The following is a 14,013-nucleotide window of genomic DNA, read 5'->3' as shown; positions in this document are numbered from 1 at the left end:
GGTGACCTTCCAACAGCTGACTGCCACCACCCGGTTTTGATGCCACTCACAATTGTTTTTTTGTTTTGTTTTTTTAAAATATATTTTATTGAATTCTTACAGAGAGGAAGAAAGAGGGATAGAAAGCTAGAAACATCGATGAGAGAGAATCATCGACCAGCTGCCTCCTGCACACCCCCTACAGGGGATGTGCCCGCAACCAATATATATGCCCTTGACCGGAATCGAACCCGGGACCTTTCAGTCTGCAGGCCGACGCTCTATCCACTGAGCCAAACCAGTTTTGGCCACAATTGGGTTTATTTCTGAATCAACACCAAGTGCCCAATACAAAGAGTGAGCCTGCAGCACTGCAGACAGAGAAAGCAACGGGAGAACTGAGTTGTTACAAGGCACCCGAGTGAAGGTAGGCCAGGATAAAAATAACTCGTGACACCAGCAAACAATACCCGGTGTCCCAGCAAACGGATGATGCAGGTTCCATCTTTCCACGCACTAACTTGTAACAAATCACTATCGGGAAACATAAAGTAAAAACATGCTCCAACCACAGCTGGATTATACAACGGATGAGAGCGGATTCCAATAGCGCCACAAGGCCAACCTTATCTTTACACGACAAGAGAGTTTTGGAGAATTATCAGCTGACAGCTCAGCTCACGGCAATTAGCACCGGAGAAGTGCTCAAAGATCATCCTCATTAGGCACGAGGTCTCATGACGATGAACGAGCAAAAAAAAAAAAAAAAAAAAAAAAAAAAAAGTGCAAAAGTCAGCAACAGCATCTGGCGTGACATGTATTCAAAAAGGCTTCCTCTACATTTGTCGTAAGATATTTATTTATTTTATTTTTTATTTTTTTTAATATATTTTATTGATTTTCCACAAAGAGGAAGGAAGAGGGATAGAGAGCTAGAAACATTGATGAGAGAGAAACATCAACCAGCTGCCTCCTGCACACCCCCTGCTGGGGATATGCCCGCAACCAATGCACATGCCCTTGACCGGAATCGAACCTGGGTCCTTTCAGTCCGCAGACCGACGCTCTATCCACTGAGTCAAACCGGTTTCGGCTGTCTTAAGATATTTAAACGTACATCGAAACCCGAGACTACACCTTTCTCTGTTAAAACTTACCACTATAAAACCTATTCTCAAAACATGGGAAGTACATTAAACTGATCTTTTCTGGATTTCATTGTTTTTAAAGTAACTTTAAATTCAGTTCAATAGCTGTTGAAAAGCTATGAGTAAACACTTATATTCTAATTGTACAAAGAAAAAAAAATAAAACAAAAAAATCATCTTAATCAGCATTAGGAATCCATGAGTATTTTTTTTTTTTCCTTTAAAAAGGTATGTACATGCCCTAGTTGGTTTGGCCTGATAGAGCGTTGACCTGCAAACTGAAGGGTCCCAGGTTCGATTCTGGTCAAGGGCACATGCCCAGGTTGTGAGCTCAACCCCCCAATGGGGGACTTGCAAGAGACAGCCAATCCATGATTCTCTCTCATTAAGGATGTTTCTCTCTCTCTCTCCCTCTTCCTTCCTCTCTGAAATCAATACAAATATATTTTAAAAAAAGGTATTGTATGTGCACGTTTGAAATGTGAATGACAATGAACTACATGATTTCTAAGGTTTTTCTAAAGCAAAATTATGACCCAAGGTGAAACCCTATAATGCCTTTAGTGAAAATGTGTTCCGGAAGTAATGGTAAAAGTAAAAGCCCAAGAATTTATCAACCTAGATTGCATTCTAGCTCCATCCCTTAATGTTATACAGCATCTGTGTTTTAGTTTCCTCATCTATAATATGGGGAGTACTTAGCTGAGAGGGTTGCTATGGGAGTTTAATGAATTAACATATAAAGTGTTTAGATCAGTGCCATGCAAAGAGTAAACACTTAATACGCGGTGGCCATTTTTCATCAGGATTACCTCCTACATGGTATTCTATATACAAAAAATGCATTCTGGAATCAAGTTTTCTGCAAATAAGATCCAAAACGTAACAAAAGGCACTTACTTCTACTCCAAATAACACAACACTCCTGACTCCAGGAATCTCTGCTAAGGCCGCTTCTACCTCTGGTAACACCATCGAAAACTTGGTCTTTGGAAGTACCAGCTTTACACCCGTTAGATCGATTTCCTGAACAGTGCTTCCAAGGCCTTTAGGGTACTGCTCTGTTACAATAACTGGAATTCCTAAAATCCGGGCCCCTTGCAACTGAAAAGAAACCACACAAACAAACAAACAAGCAAAAAACCCCACAAAGATAATTAGTAATACGCATATATAGATATGAATGTATATCATACTTCAGTAAATTGGAAAGAAGAAGCAAACATACCAATCTTTGTCCCACACTAATAATATCCCCAAAATACTTGATGGCTGGTCGGAACCTTTCCTGCATATCACAGCAGAAAAACACGGTGCTTGAAGGCGTAAGATTTCCCAGGGTAGTGAGCTGAGGAAGAAAAGAAAGACTCATTATCCGATGACATTTATTTTCCGTGGAGGTCAATAAAAGAAGAAAATGTTTCTACTGTTTGATCCACTAAGTCAATTTCTTCAACTATTACCCAAAAGAAAGGATCTAAACTACAGGAAAAAAAAATTATCCACAAAGATTTTCAGTGAATGGCTTTTAATAGTGAAAATTAGCAATAAACCTGGTCAATAATGCAGACATGATTTCACAAATGTTAACATTAAGATGACAAAACATTTTTTAGCCAATTAAAATAGCATCCTATCTAATAAAGAGGGAATGTGCTAATTGACCATTACACCCTCACAAAGTTGGCAGTGCCCACAGCCAATAAAGAGGGAATATGCTAATTGACTGCCACGCCCTCACAAGATGGCAGCACCCATAGCCACAAGATGGCAGAGCCCAGTCCCCCCAGCCCCACCTCATCCAGCCTCAGTCCCCCAGTCAGACATCTCCCGAGGGAGTGCAGGCTGGGCTGAGAGATGTATGTATATATTTCAAAAATGTGTACCACCTAAGAAGAAATGCTTATAATCTAATGTTAATTTTAAAAACAGAGCACAGTTCAATAGTATTTCAATAATGTTAAAGTGTGAATAAGAAGTAGAAGCAGACCTTGCTGGGTAACTCAGAGCGCTGTCCCCATAAGTTTGATGTCTGCATTTTAAAACATGTTTATCAAAATTAGAGGCATCGGGTTCGATCGCTGGCATAAATAAGTGGAGCAACAAACTGATGCTTCTCTCTCTGTCTCTAAAATCAACAAATAAGATATTTTTTAAAAGTAGAAGCAAACATATAAAAATAAGAAGTGGTTATATATAGAGTGTCCTCAAAAATGTAAACACACACTATGAATAATTATAAAGGCAGTGCTTATTAAAATACATTTCATTTTCAAAATTGAGCTATCAGCTGTTAAAAGTGTGCATATATTTTTTGGGAAAACCCTGTAGTTAGGGGCATTAGTAATATTTCCTCTTTATGCCTTTTTCATAATTTCCAAGTGCTATTTAAAAACATTTTCTGAATGCTATTTAAAAAGTATGTATTACTTTTGTAATAAAAACAAACATTACAACAATAAAGAACTTAAAGTTGATGATGGCATTGCTTACAAGTACAAAGTAAAATTGAAAATAACTTGTAATAGAGACTATGGAACATAAAACTAAAAAAAGCAGACTGATACAAATCCAGAATTATTGCCTGTCATCAAGACAGAAATATTTTGATGCTATTATTAAGAATAACTTACAAGTTCACAAAAAGGCAATAAAATGATGCCAACCACAACACCAATATTAAATGGACAGACATAAATTTGATGTCTGCATTTTAAAACCTATTTATCAAAATCAGAGGCTTCAAATGACACGATGAAAATTGGGTATCAGGTTACCAGGCTTTGCATTGCTGTAGTTGGTCTATTCTAACTTGGGCCCAATATGAGTTTACCAAGAAGTGAAAATCACTACTGAATATAAGAATTTAATCAACTGGAGTCTTAAAAGTCCATGGTGGTTTTCTTTCCACCTTCTCAAATTACAGAAAGCCATGTAAAGCATTCAGTCTGGTCCTGAATGAACCCACACCACTATTCTTCTAGCCATCCCGCTAATTAACCTGTTTTGCTTTCTCTAAAACCACGCCCCGATGATAAACCTCTCTAATAGAAGACAAACATGCAAATTGACCATACCTTCACTATGCCCACAAGCCACACCCACCAGCCAAATCAGGGCGAGTATGCAAATTAACCCAACCAACATGGTGGTTAATTTGCACATCCAGGCCAGAGTGAAGACTGATGACAGTGTAGAAAGAAGCCAAGTGCTGCAGAAGGGAGCGAAGCTTCGGAGAATCAAGCCAGCGGGGTGGTGGAGAAGGGAGGGAAGCAGGTGGGGCGGGGAGAAGGGAGGGAAGCAGGTGGGGGGGGAACGGGGGGGCAGCGAAGACTGCAGCAGGAAGCCCTGTTGCAGGAATCTTCCTGCAAGGGGCATTTACCCTGTTTCCCCGAAAATAAGACAGTGTCTTATATTAATTTTTTCTCCCAAAGTTGTGCTAGGTCTTATTTTCAGGGGATGTCTTATCTTTCCTTCGCTAGGTCTTATTTTCAGGGAAACACGGTGGTTACTAATAATCTTCTGCAGGAACCTGTGTCTCATCACACAGTGGTGGCTGCACCAGTGCCTGGCCCTAGAGGCCTCAGCACACAGCAGGAAACAGGTTACTGCAGGAATTTAGGGAATCATTGAGAGGAACCTTTCATCCTTATCACTATGGCTGCTCTAATCAGTTTTCACTTCATTCCTCCATGGCCCGGTCTGAGGGATCTGGTGCTTTAACCTCCCTTTGGTGTTAACTCCATACACATGCACCGATGAGCCACGTGCACTCCAACACCAAGTTCATGTCAGAGCAAGTGACACCTGTAATTCAAACAGAATGTACAGGGTTTCCTACTTTGCCAATAAAGTATATTGAAATAAATATTCAAGCACCTTATATACTAGAGGCCTGGTGCACAGATTTGTGCACCAGTGAGGTCCCTCAGCCCGGCCTGTGCCCTCTTGCAATCCGGGACCCCTGGGGGGTGTCAGACTGCTGGTTTTGAAGCGGCAGATGGCCCGGGAGGAGCCGAACCCAGGCTGGGCACCACGCCGATCCCACTCATCCCGGCCCTGCTTGCGCCTGCCACTGCCGCTTGGTAAGCTTGCTGAGCGGAGCTCCTGTTGCGGGCAGCTCCTTTGTTGAGTGTCTGACCCCTGGCAGTCAGTGTGTGTCATAGCAACCAGTCAGCCAGTTGTCTGGTCGTTCTGTCATTTGGCTGCTTAGGCTTTTATATACATGACTAGAGGCCCGCAGCGTGAAGTTTGTGCACAGGGGTGGGGGCGGGGGTTCCCTTCAGCCCAGCCTGCACCCTCTCCAACCCACAGGACCCCTTGGGTGTGTCCAACTGTCGGTTTAGGCCTACTGCACAAAATTTGTGCACAGGATGAGAGGAAGGTTCCCCTCAGGCCAGCCCACACCCTCTCACAATCTGGGGCTGCTGGTTCCTAACTGCTAACCTGCCTGTCTGTCTGATCGCCCCTAACTGCCCCCTCCCCACCACTGGCTTGGTCACTCCCAACTGCCCTCCCTCCCCACTGGCCAGCCACCTTACTGCCTCCCCCGCCGGCTTGGCTGCCCCCAATTGCCTCCCTCTGGCTGACTGATAGCAGCAAGAAATGATAGCTGACCGAGAGAAGATCAACGCACAATACGAGCAGATCAAAACTCAACTCACCCCACAATCTAGACCTCTAGTGAAGGAATAGCAAGCCGTATAAAAACTTACAAACTGGAATAATGTCATGTTATCACACACATTAAGAAAATGTTAAATTATATAACATTTTGAGACTGTAATATAAAATGGTCAAAATATTTAAATTTTTTTTTGATACTTGAAGAAATAAAATCTTACCTACTCGGAAATCCTATATATTCAGAGCTGTGATCTCATGGGGTTCCTGAGTCCTGGTGCTTCCCTGTACCTCATCTCTGTGGTGGGGTATCCTGCTCTGGGCAGGGGACATTAGGTGTATGTCACATTAGACACAGGTTGAGGAGGTCAGAAAATGCAGCCCTAAAGTCCTCACTGCCCGGAAAAACCTTTCTAGTTCAGGAACGCATCCTCTAGAAACGTTCAGTAAACAAAGAAAGACGCCAGAGAGATAAGGTGGCAAGGCACATTTTAATTTTTTTTATGCAGAGATGACTGGTTATAATTTAGTGAACCAAAAATGCCTAGATAGTCTCTCCAGGAGTTGGAATTTAACTTCCAACATATTCTTGAATGTGGCCTGCACTTATTAAGTCACTTTCTCAGAGTGTAGAATAGGGAAGAGGGTAACTTTATAGTGGAAGAACCTGGCTAACACTGCCTGAAATAGAGTAAGATGAAGGTAACCCCTGTCTGGGGTGGCTCAGTGGTTGAGCCTTGACCTATGAAACAGGAGGTCACAGTTTGATTCCTAGCCAGGGCACATGCCCAGATTGAGGGCTTGATCCCAGTGTGGCGCATGAGGAGGCAGCCAATCAATGATTCTCTCTCAATATTGATGTTTCTATCTCTCTCCCCCTCTTCCTTCCTTTCTGAAATCAGTAAAAATATATTTTAAAAAACACAATTTTTTTAACCAATGATGTTATGTTGATGGTATGTAGCTTTCATATAATGTGAGAATGACTTTCATAATCTTCCTCTCAAAATCCCACTCCAGTCTAAGCATGAGAAAAAAATCAGATGAATTCAATGTGAGGTGCATTCTATCAAATTATTTGGCCGGGACTCCTCAACACTGTCAAGATCATCAAACACAATGGACGTCTGGGAAGCTGTCAGAGCCCAGAGGAGCCTGCGGAGACATGGCAACCAAATGTAATTAGGATCCTGGATCGGATCCTGGAACAGAAAAGGGCAGTAGGGAGAAGCTGGTGAAATCTGAACGAAGTGTGGAGCTCAGTTAATAAGGATGTACTCACGTTGGTTCCAAATATGCCACAGCAATGGGGGAAGCTAGATACAGGTCTACAGGAACTCTGTGCTCTCTTCGCTTTAAATCTAACACTATTCTAAAATAAAAAGTTTGTTTAAAAAAAAATGGTTTCCCTAGGCCCGTGGCTGGCAAACTGCGGCTCTCAGGCCCCTTGAGTGCGGCTCTTCCACAAAATACCACGGCCTGGGCGAGTCTATTTGGAAGAAGTGGTGTTAGAAGAAGTTTAAGTTTTAAAAATTTGGCTCTCAAAAGAAATTTCAATCGTTGTACTGTTGATGTTTGAGTAATGAGTCTGCCAACCACTGCCCTAAGCTCTGATAGTTAGGGGGAAAGGATGCCACTTTATGAATAACCTCCATACTTTACAAGCCAAGAAAGAGGCTGTGAGGATACAAATAAAACAAATCAAACCAATCCAACTCAAACCAAACCCCAAGCCCCCAAAACCATATAAATTCCAAAAGCTGTTGTTAAATTACACATTGACTCTATAATTCAGGGACTTCTTACCTTGATTCATGAATTTCTCTTAAAACCAACTAAAAATAGTGCTCATATGCCCAGCTGGAGTGGCTTGGTGGCTGAGCGTTGACCTCTGAGCCAGGAGGTCATGGTTTGATCCCTGGCCAGAGCACACGCCCAGGTTGTGGGCTTGATCCTCAGTGGGGGACATGCATGAGGCAGCTGATCAATTATTTTCTCTCATCATTGATGTTTCTATCTCCCTCTCCCTCTTTGAAATCAATAAGAATATTAAAAAGTGAATAAATAAAAATATTGTTCTTAGTCAAACATTTGTATGTTGCAACCACAAGATAGCAAAATAAAAGTGGATTTGACCAAAGGCCGTCACAGTAAAAGTGTAGCAATTACAGATGGATGCATATTCAAGAAGCATGAAGAAATCACATATAAAAATGTGTAGATACAGGCCTTCACATTTCTACATATATTCCTACAACATATACATTCAATAAATCAGATTTCAATACACACGTTTAAACACAAACCAACCAACCAACCAACCAACCAACGGCTTCCTCAAGCTAGAATTTCAGAGATCGTTTTCTAGTATACATTATTTGTTCACTCTCTTAAGAACTGTCACAGCTGGGATTTAAAAGGCTCTTCATCCCCAAGTCCCATTATTACCATTATCTTGACAGCACCTACCCCCTTTCACCAGCACATGGGCACTGACTGTTTTTCTAACAACGGCTTGTTCGGCTTGTTCGCCGGCTAGGAATCTGCCCCCCGGGGGCCCGGCCCCTGGTCATGGGGACAGGCACACACAGGGTGACTGACTGGCCTTCCTCAGCGATGAGCTGTGCACCGCTCTGTCCTCTCCATAAAGCACTATGTGGCGACTGTTATATGGTGAATTGTGCCCCCCAAAATTCATACGCTGAATCCTCAACCCCAGTATCTCAGAAAGTGACTTTAGTTGGATTGAAAAAATGATTACTAGTTACGATGAGGTGGTATTACTGGAGTAGGGGGGGTGCCTACTCCAACATGACTGGCATCCTTCTAAAAAGGGAGACATTTGGACAGAGAGGCCTTGTGAAACTGGAGGCAGAGATCAGGCCAAAGCCTGCCAACAAGTCAGCAAAAGCCAGGAGAGAGGCATGGCACAGACCCTCCTTCACGGCCTCGGAAGCAATCCTGATCCATCCTCCAAAACTGCGAGAAATAAACTGCCCTATAAGCCACTAAAGTCCGGGGTGACTGTCACAGCGCCCCCTAGCAAAGTACTGCAGTGAGTGCAGTTCCTATCTTTGGGAAAGAGTCTAGTTTGGAATTGTAAATGTGTGCTTTAAAACATTCGGTGTCTTTCGTAGTCTCAGACTAGGCTTGATCTGCAGGGAGAGGCCGGAAGGGGCGTGGGGCCTCGTTACTTCACCAGCGGGGTTCCCAAGGCGCCGGTACCGGGCGGCAGCGGGACCTCGCTCCCACACGGACTCCCCCAGACCAAGGCCTGTGTGATGTGACCCCGGTGACCGGCTCCCTACACGGCACACCCTGTGGATTAAATCTCAGATCTCAGTTCCTCTCATTTCAATCCCATGAAATTAGGCAAATCCACTGCCATCTCCAAATCTGTAACAAGGCAAGAAAAATAGTATCTACCTCATAGGCCCCATTCAAGGATTCCATGAGCTTCATGTAATCAATCAATAACTGTCTTGGGCTATTGGGAGGTCCCTCTCTTAGAAAACACACTACACTCTGAAATTCAGCACATCCAAAACCCTTTTTCTGTAACGAGGTTAAAAACATCACTTGTTATTAAGCTCCCTTAAACACACACACACACACACACACACACACACACACACACACACTAATATTACCTAACTGGTTATGTTAACACAGTCTGCAGAATTAAGTAAATGATTCGTAAAGTGGATTTCCCAATGTCACCAAAAGACTTACCATTACATGAGCTGTTTCTAGCAAAAACAGGTTTCGGGCTCCTTAATACAGGCTGCAAAAGAATTATTTCTACCTGCTCCTCCTACAGGCTCCCCTGGTAAACGTTCCCGAATCAAAAACCACACCTTAGACCGGCCAGGCCGGGGAGCAGCCTCCTGTCCCTCTGCCTCACAGACCTGCCTCCACCCCCAGCCCTGAGGTCTGCGCTCTCGCCTGGCTGCAGTGTCCTCGGCCCTGTGCAGGAGGATAACAAGAGTAATAACTTCCAAGAAAGTGAAAGCTGGAGCTGACTCCCTTCCCAAGTGCCCGCCTGAGGGAAAGGTCAGAATAACCTTCCCGGAAGTTCTCGCCTGCCCACACGGAGCCGAGCCCGGCCGCCCCTGCTGGTGCCGAAGCACAGCCCCTCAGGCCCATTCCCTCCCTCCTCCGCTGGCTCTGCCGCCCGGCACAGGCGGGGACACACACGGGTGCTGGAGGGAGAGCAAATTCATGGGAGTTTGCAGAGAGGGATGCTTCTGTTAGTTAAAACTCGGGAAAATTTAATTTTGGAAAATTAAAACTTCCAAGTCAAAAAAAAAAAAAAAAAGACCTAAATTCCCACTGCATCATCCTGCCCCTTACATTGCTTCCCCCAAGTCTCACAAGGCCTCGGACTTCAAACATACTGACAATGCTGCAGACACATAAACCATCCTCGAAACAAGAGCTGTCTCCCCCTACCTGTGACTGGACATTTCAGAAAGGATGACCCGAAAGCCTAATATTGGCACAGGGGGTCTTACAGATCAGTCCCCATAACACCGCTCAGCAAGCACGGTGCTGACGGTGTGGCACAGGCCACGGCAGTCAGAACAAGCAGGAAAGCAAACGCAAAGCCTTCTGCAAATGGAGAAAACATTCTAGGATGAATAGTGTATGAGACAGGGCCACGGAGCTGGCAGGCCTATGTCTGGAGAAATAACAAGTCCATTAGTTAGGCAGCGACCTACATACGGCCAGAGTTAGGCTCTGGGTCCCGCCTCTGGGAGAAGGAAGGGGCCTGTCCTCCCAGGAGCCCGGCCACCTGGAGTCTTCCTCAGTGACCGGCCTCTACTCCTAAGAACAACAAATGCATCAAAACGAACGACAGGACACGCTCACGTCTGTGGCTTGTTCTCTATTCTGCTTTATATTTTCATGAAGCATAAAAAGAGAACGAGAATGCTATGGCCAGCGATAAGGGAGGACCTTCACCGTCACCATGAACTGTGAGCAAGTCCCTGTATGCTCTGCTCTTTGGCAAAATGAAAAGCGTTAGATTAGGTAAGGAACAGTGATTGGGCCTTACTTGTGTCTACACTCACTGTGCCAGACAATTACAACTACCAATCAAATGTCTGTGGAATGAACTCTATGGTCTCATCCAGCATGAAATGTTCATGTCTCTAGGATTATACCACTGTGTTCCAAAAGATACATAAAATGGTTAGGAAAAGAAATATCTTAATTTTTCTTCTAAGTGTACACACACACACACACACACACACACACCACCTCATATAGATAGAAATAGGTATCAGAATAGGTACATGAACATATGAGGGAAGTATGTGTGCATGTATGTATGTGTATATCCCTCCACATTCTCTGTTCTCAAGGCACCTGTCTGAAGAAGTCAAATTATGATGATTACTAAAAGAAGATAAGTCTTTTATTATTAAAAATATATATGAAATATTTTGTAACAGATACTAAAGAATTCTTGGGCTATTTAGTGAAAAATCATTTTTCAAAGGATAAAATAGAGTTAGTACTATTATCAACATTTTAAACATAACCACAAAAAGTTAACTATATGTTACCTCCTGTACCAGGCAAAATATTTCAAAAGCCACAAGTGACCTGAATTATATAATACCTTTGAGTAAAGTACAAGACATTTCAAGTATACACATATAAGGATGTTTAATTAAAAAGAGTTGTCAGCCCTGCCCGGTGTTATACAATGGTTAGAGTGTCGGCCCACACACCAAATGGTCTTGGGTTCGATTCCTGGTCAAGGGCATGTTCCTGGGTTGCAAGTTGGATCCCTGGCTCCAGCTGGGGAGTGTGCAATGTGGGAGGCAACCAAAGGATGTGTCTCTCTCACATCGATGTTTCTTATTCTCTCTTTCTCCCTCCCACTGCCTCTAGAAATCAATGGAAAAAATATCCCTCCCACTGCCTCTAGATATCACTGGAAAAAATATCCCTCCCACTGCCTCTAGAAATCAATGGAAAAAATAACCTTACAGATGGGGGGAGGCCCTAGTTTGGCATAACACCTTATTAGGTAACAGCCCACCCGCCGTTCCAACTACTATGGGAAATCATCACAAAAAGTCTGCATCCTCAGAGCAGCTCCAAGACCTCCTGTTAGAATCTGGACTCTCGCCTTCATTAATGGACTTGTCAAAGGGGCATCCAACTTCTTAGGTATTTTGGCAACAATAATCTAAACAGACAAGGAAGGCTGCAGAGAGGGGTCAGCCATGAAAACTCTTTTTTTTTTAAATTTTATATTTTAATTTTTAAAAATTTCTTTTCCGTTACAGGTGTGACATACAATATTAGTTTCAGGGTACAACGTAGGGACTAGACAATGTAGGGACTGTTTTTTTTTTTTTTTTTTAAATGCCATGGAAACTCTCTAAGATATAGAAATGGGGAGTAGTTAACACCCACAATCACAAGCCTCCCGCTCCCCCCGCCCCCTCCCGCCCCCGTGGACAGCGGCACTGGGAGACCACCTGCCCGGCTGCAGGCTCTGCGGGACCCACAGGGATCTCAGAGCCTTTTCCTCTGAGCACAGGAACTTGAGGCAGCTTCCAGCTCCTGCTTAGGACGCTTCTGGCATAGGTGCTGGGGCGATAGGAAGCAAGACCAAGTCCACAGCCTACTACAAGGGGTGGGGGAGGGTGGGGGGAACAACTGGAGAAGGATCCGCAGAGAATGACACCTGAATATTAACAAAATGCCTTCTCCCCTGGAGTCCTGCCTTTCTTTCAGTTTGGTCTTCCCAAGACATGGCCTACACGTTTCTCCACGAAAGGAAACATGCTGATGGTGTCGTACTGAAACACACCTCACATTTTTCTTTTCAAAAATATAAATCGTTCAGTGAATCTTCTTCTGAGCATAAAAAGAGGACAGGAGACTGACCCGCTGTTGTATGAGTGTGGTTTTTAAAAACCCCACAAAAACATGCAAAAAGCTATAAAATAACCCTCAAGTATAATAACTTTCTGAGTCATCCTGAGCAGGAAATCATGGTCTTGCTAAAGTTGACATTTGAGAGGGCTGATCCCACACGGTTAATGCAGGCGATGCATGTGTCACCCGCAGATTCCCCTGACAGTTACAGGAGGTGGCTGAGCTCAGGAGGCTGGGCGGGCTGCAGGTCAGGGGGCTGCAGGTCAGGAGCCTGCAGGTCATTGGGCTGCAGGTCAGGAGCCTGCAGGTCAGGGGGCTGCAGGTCAGGAGCCTGCAGGTCAGGGGGCTGCAGGTCGGGAGCCTGCATGTCAGGGGGCTGCAGGTCGGGAGCCTGCAGGTCAGGGGGCTGCAAGTCAGGGGGCTGCAGGTCAGGGGGCTGCAGGTCAGGAGCCTGCAGGTCAGGGGGCTGCAGGTCGGGAGCCTGCAGGTCAGGGGGCTGCAGGTCAGGAGCCTGCAGGTCAGGGGGCTGACAGCTGGGGCAGAGGAGGGGGAAGGTCTGACCCCTAAAGTTTGGTGTCTCCTCTCGCGGTGATCACAACTCCGGGAACAAACCCTAAGGCCAATACTCCCTACAAAGTCTCCCCCCCGCGCCCCAAATAAAACCCCAGCCGCCGCCGCCCAGCCCGGGGCTCCGCTGGAGGCTGGGGCTCGCTCCCGCACACAGAGCGGCGGCGGGCGGCGAGGACCACACACGTGGGGGCGATCGCGCGCCGGGAGGCCCCCGCCCCCGCCTGGCCCAGGGCGGCCGCGACCGTCACCTTTGCACAGGCACCTCCTCCGGGGCGTCCCCGCCGCCGGCCACAGCCACCGGCCCTCCCCGGGCGGCGGGGCGCAGGGCCGGGCTCCGGCGCGGCGCGGGCACCTGAGGAGCGCGGCGGGGCGCGGGGAGCGAGGAGCCCGGCGCGGGGAGCCCGGCGCGGGCGCGGACCCACCTGCACCTGCAGCGGCACGAGGCGCACCTTGCAGCGCTCGCTCACGGCGAAGCCCTTGGGCAGGTCCACGTACTGGCCCCACTCCTCGGCGAAGAGCTGCACCACGAATTTGCGGTGCATGTCGAGCTGGTCGCCGTACAGGCTGAGGAACTTCTGGATGAGCAGCTCGTAGCCGGCGCCGTGGGGCACGGCCGAGGGCCGCGCGAAGACCGAGAAGCAGAAGAGCACGGGGACCGAGCCCGACGGCGCCCCCGCGGGCCCGCCGCCGCCGCCGGGGAGCGCCGGCACCGCCGCCTCTGCCGCCATGTTCGTCCCCCGCGCGTCCGCCCGCCGCCAGGCCGCCGAGGCGCAGGCACCGCGGCCGCGCC

At 46.2% G+C, this 14,013-nt stretch overlaps 1 protein-coding gene across 1 annotated transcript in view; it reads right to left on the bottom strand.

The window, feature by feature from the left end:
- The window catches only part of ISOC1 (isochorismatase domain containing 1), a 20,113-nt gene extending 6,100 nt beyond the window's left edge, over positions 1-14,013 (bottom strand). The window contains exons 1-3 of the mRNA XM_036410170.2: positions 13,646-14,013; positions 2,356-2,475; positions 2,028-2,231 (exon numbers count right to left, since the gene is read on the bottom strand). Coding sequence (XP_036266063.1) covers positions 2,028-2,231; positions 2,356-2,475; positions 13,646-13,951 — 630 coding nt within the window. The 5' untranslated portion in view covers positions 13,952-14,013. The remainder of the gene's footprint in view (positions 1-2,027; positions 2,232-2,355; positions 2,476-13,645) is intronic.

This window comes from Pipistrellus kuhlii, unplaced genomic scaffold (assembly GCF_014108245.1).
Source record: "Pipistrellus kuhlii isolate mPipKuh1 unplaced genomic scaffold, mPipKuh1.p scaffold_m20_p_4, whole genome shotgun sequence".
NCBI classification, from domain to species: domain Eukaryota; kingdom Metazoa; phylum Chordata; class Mammalia; order Chiroptera; family Vespertilionidae; genus Pipistrellus; species Pipistrellus kuhlii.
Note: the sequence above shows the minus strand (reverse complement) of the source record. Positions and strands in the feature narration are given on the sequence as shown.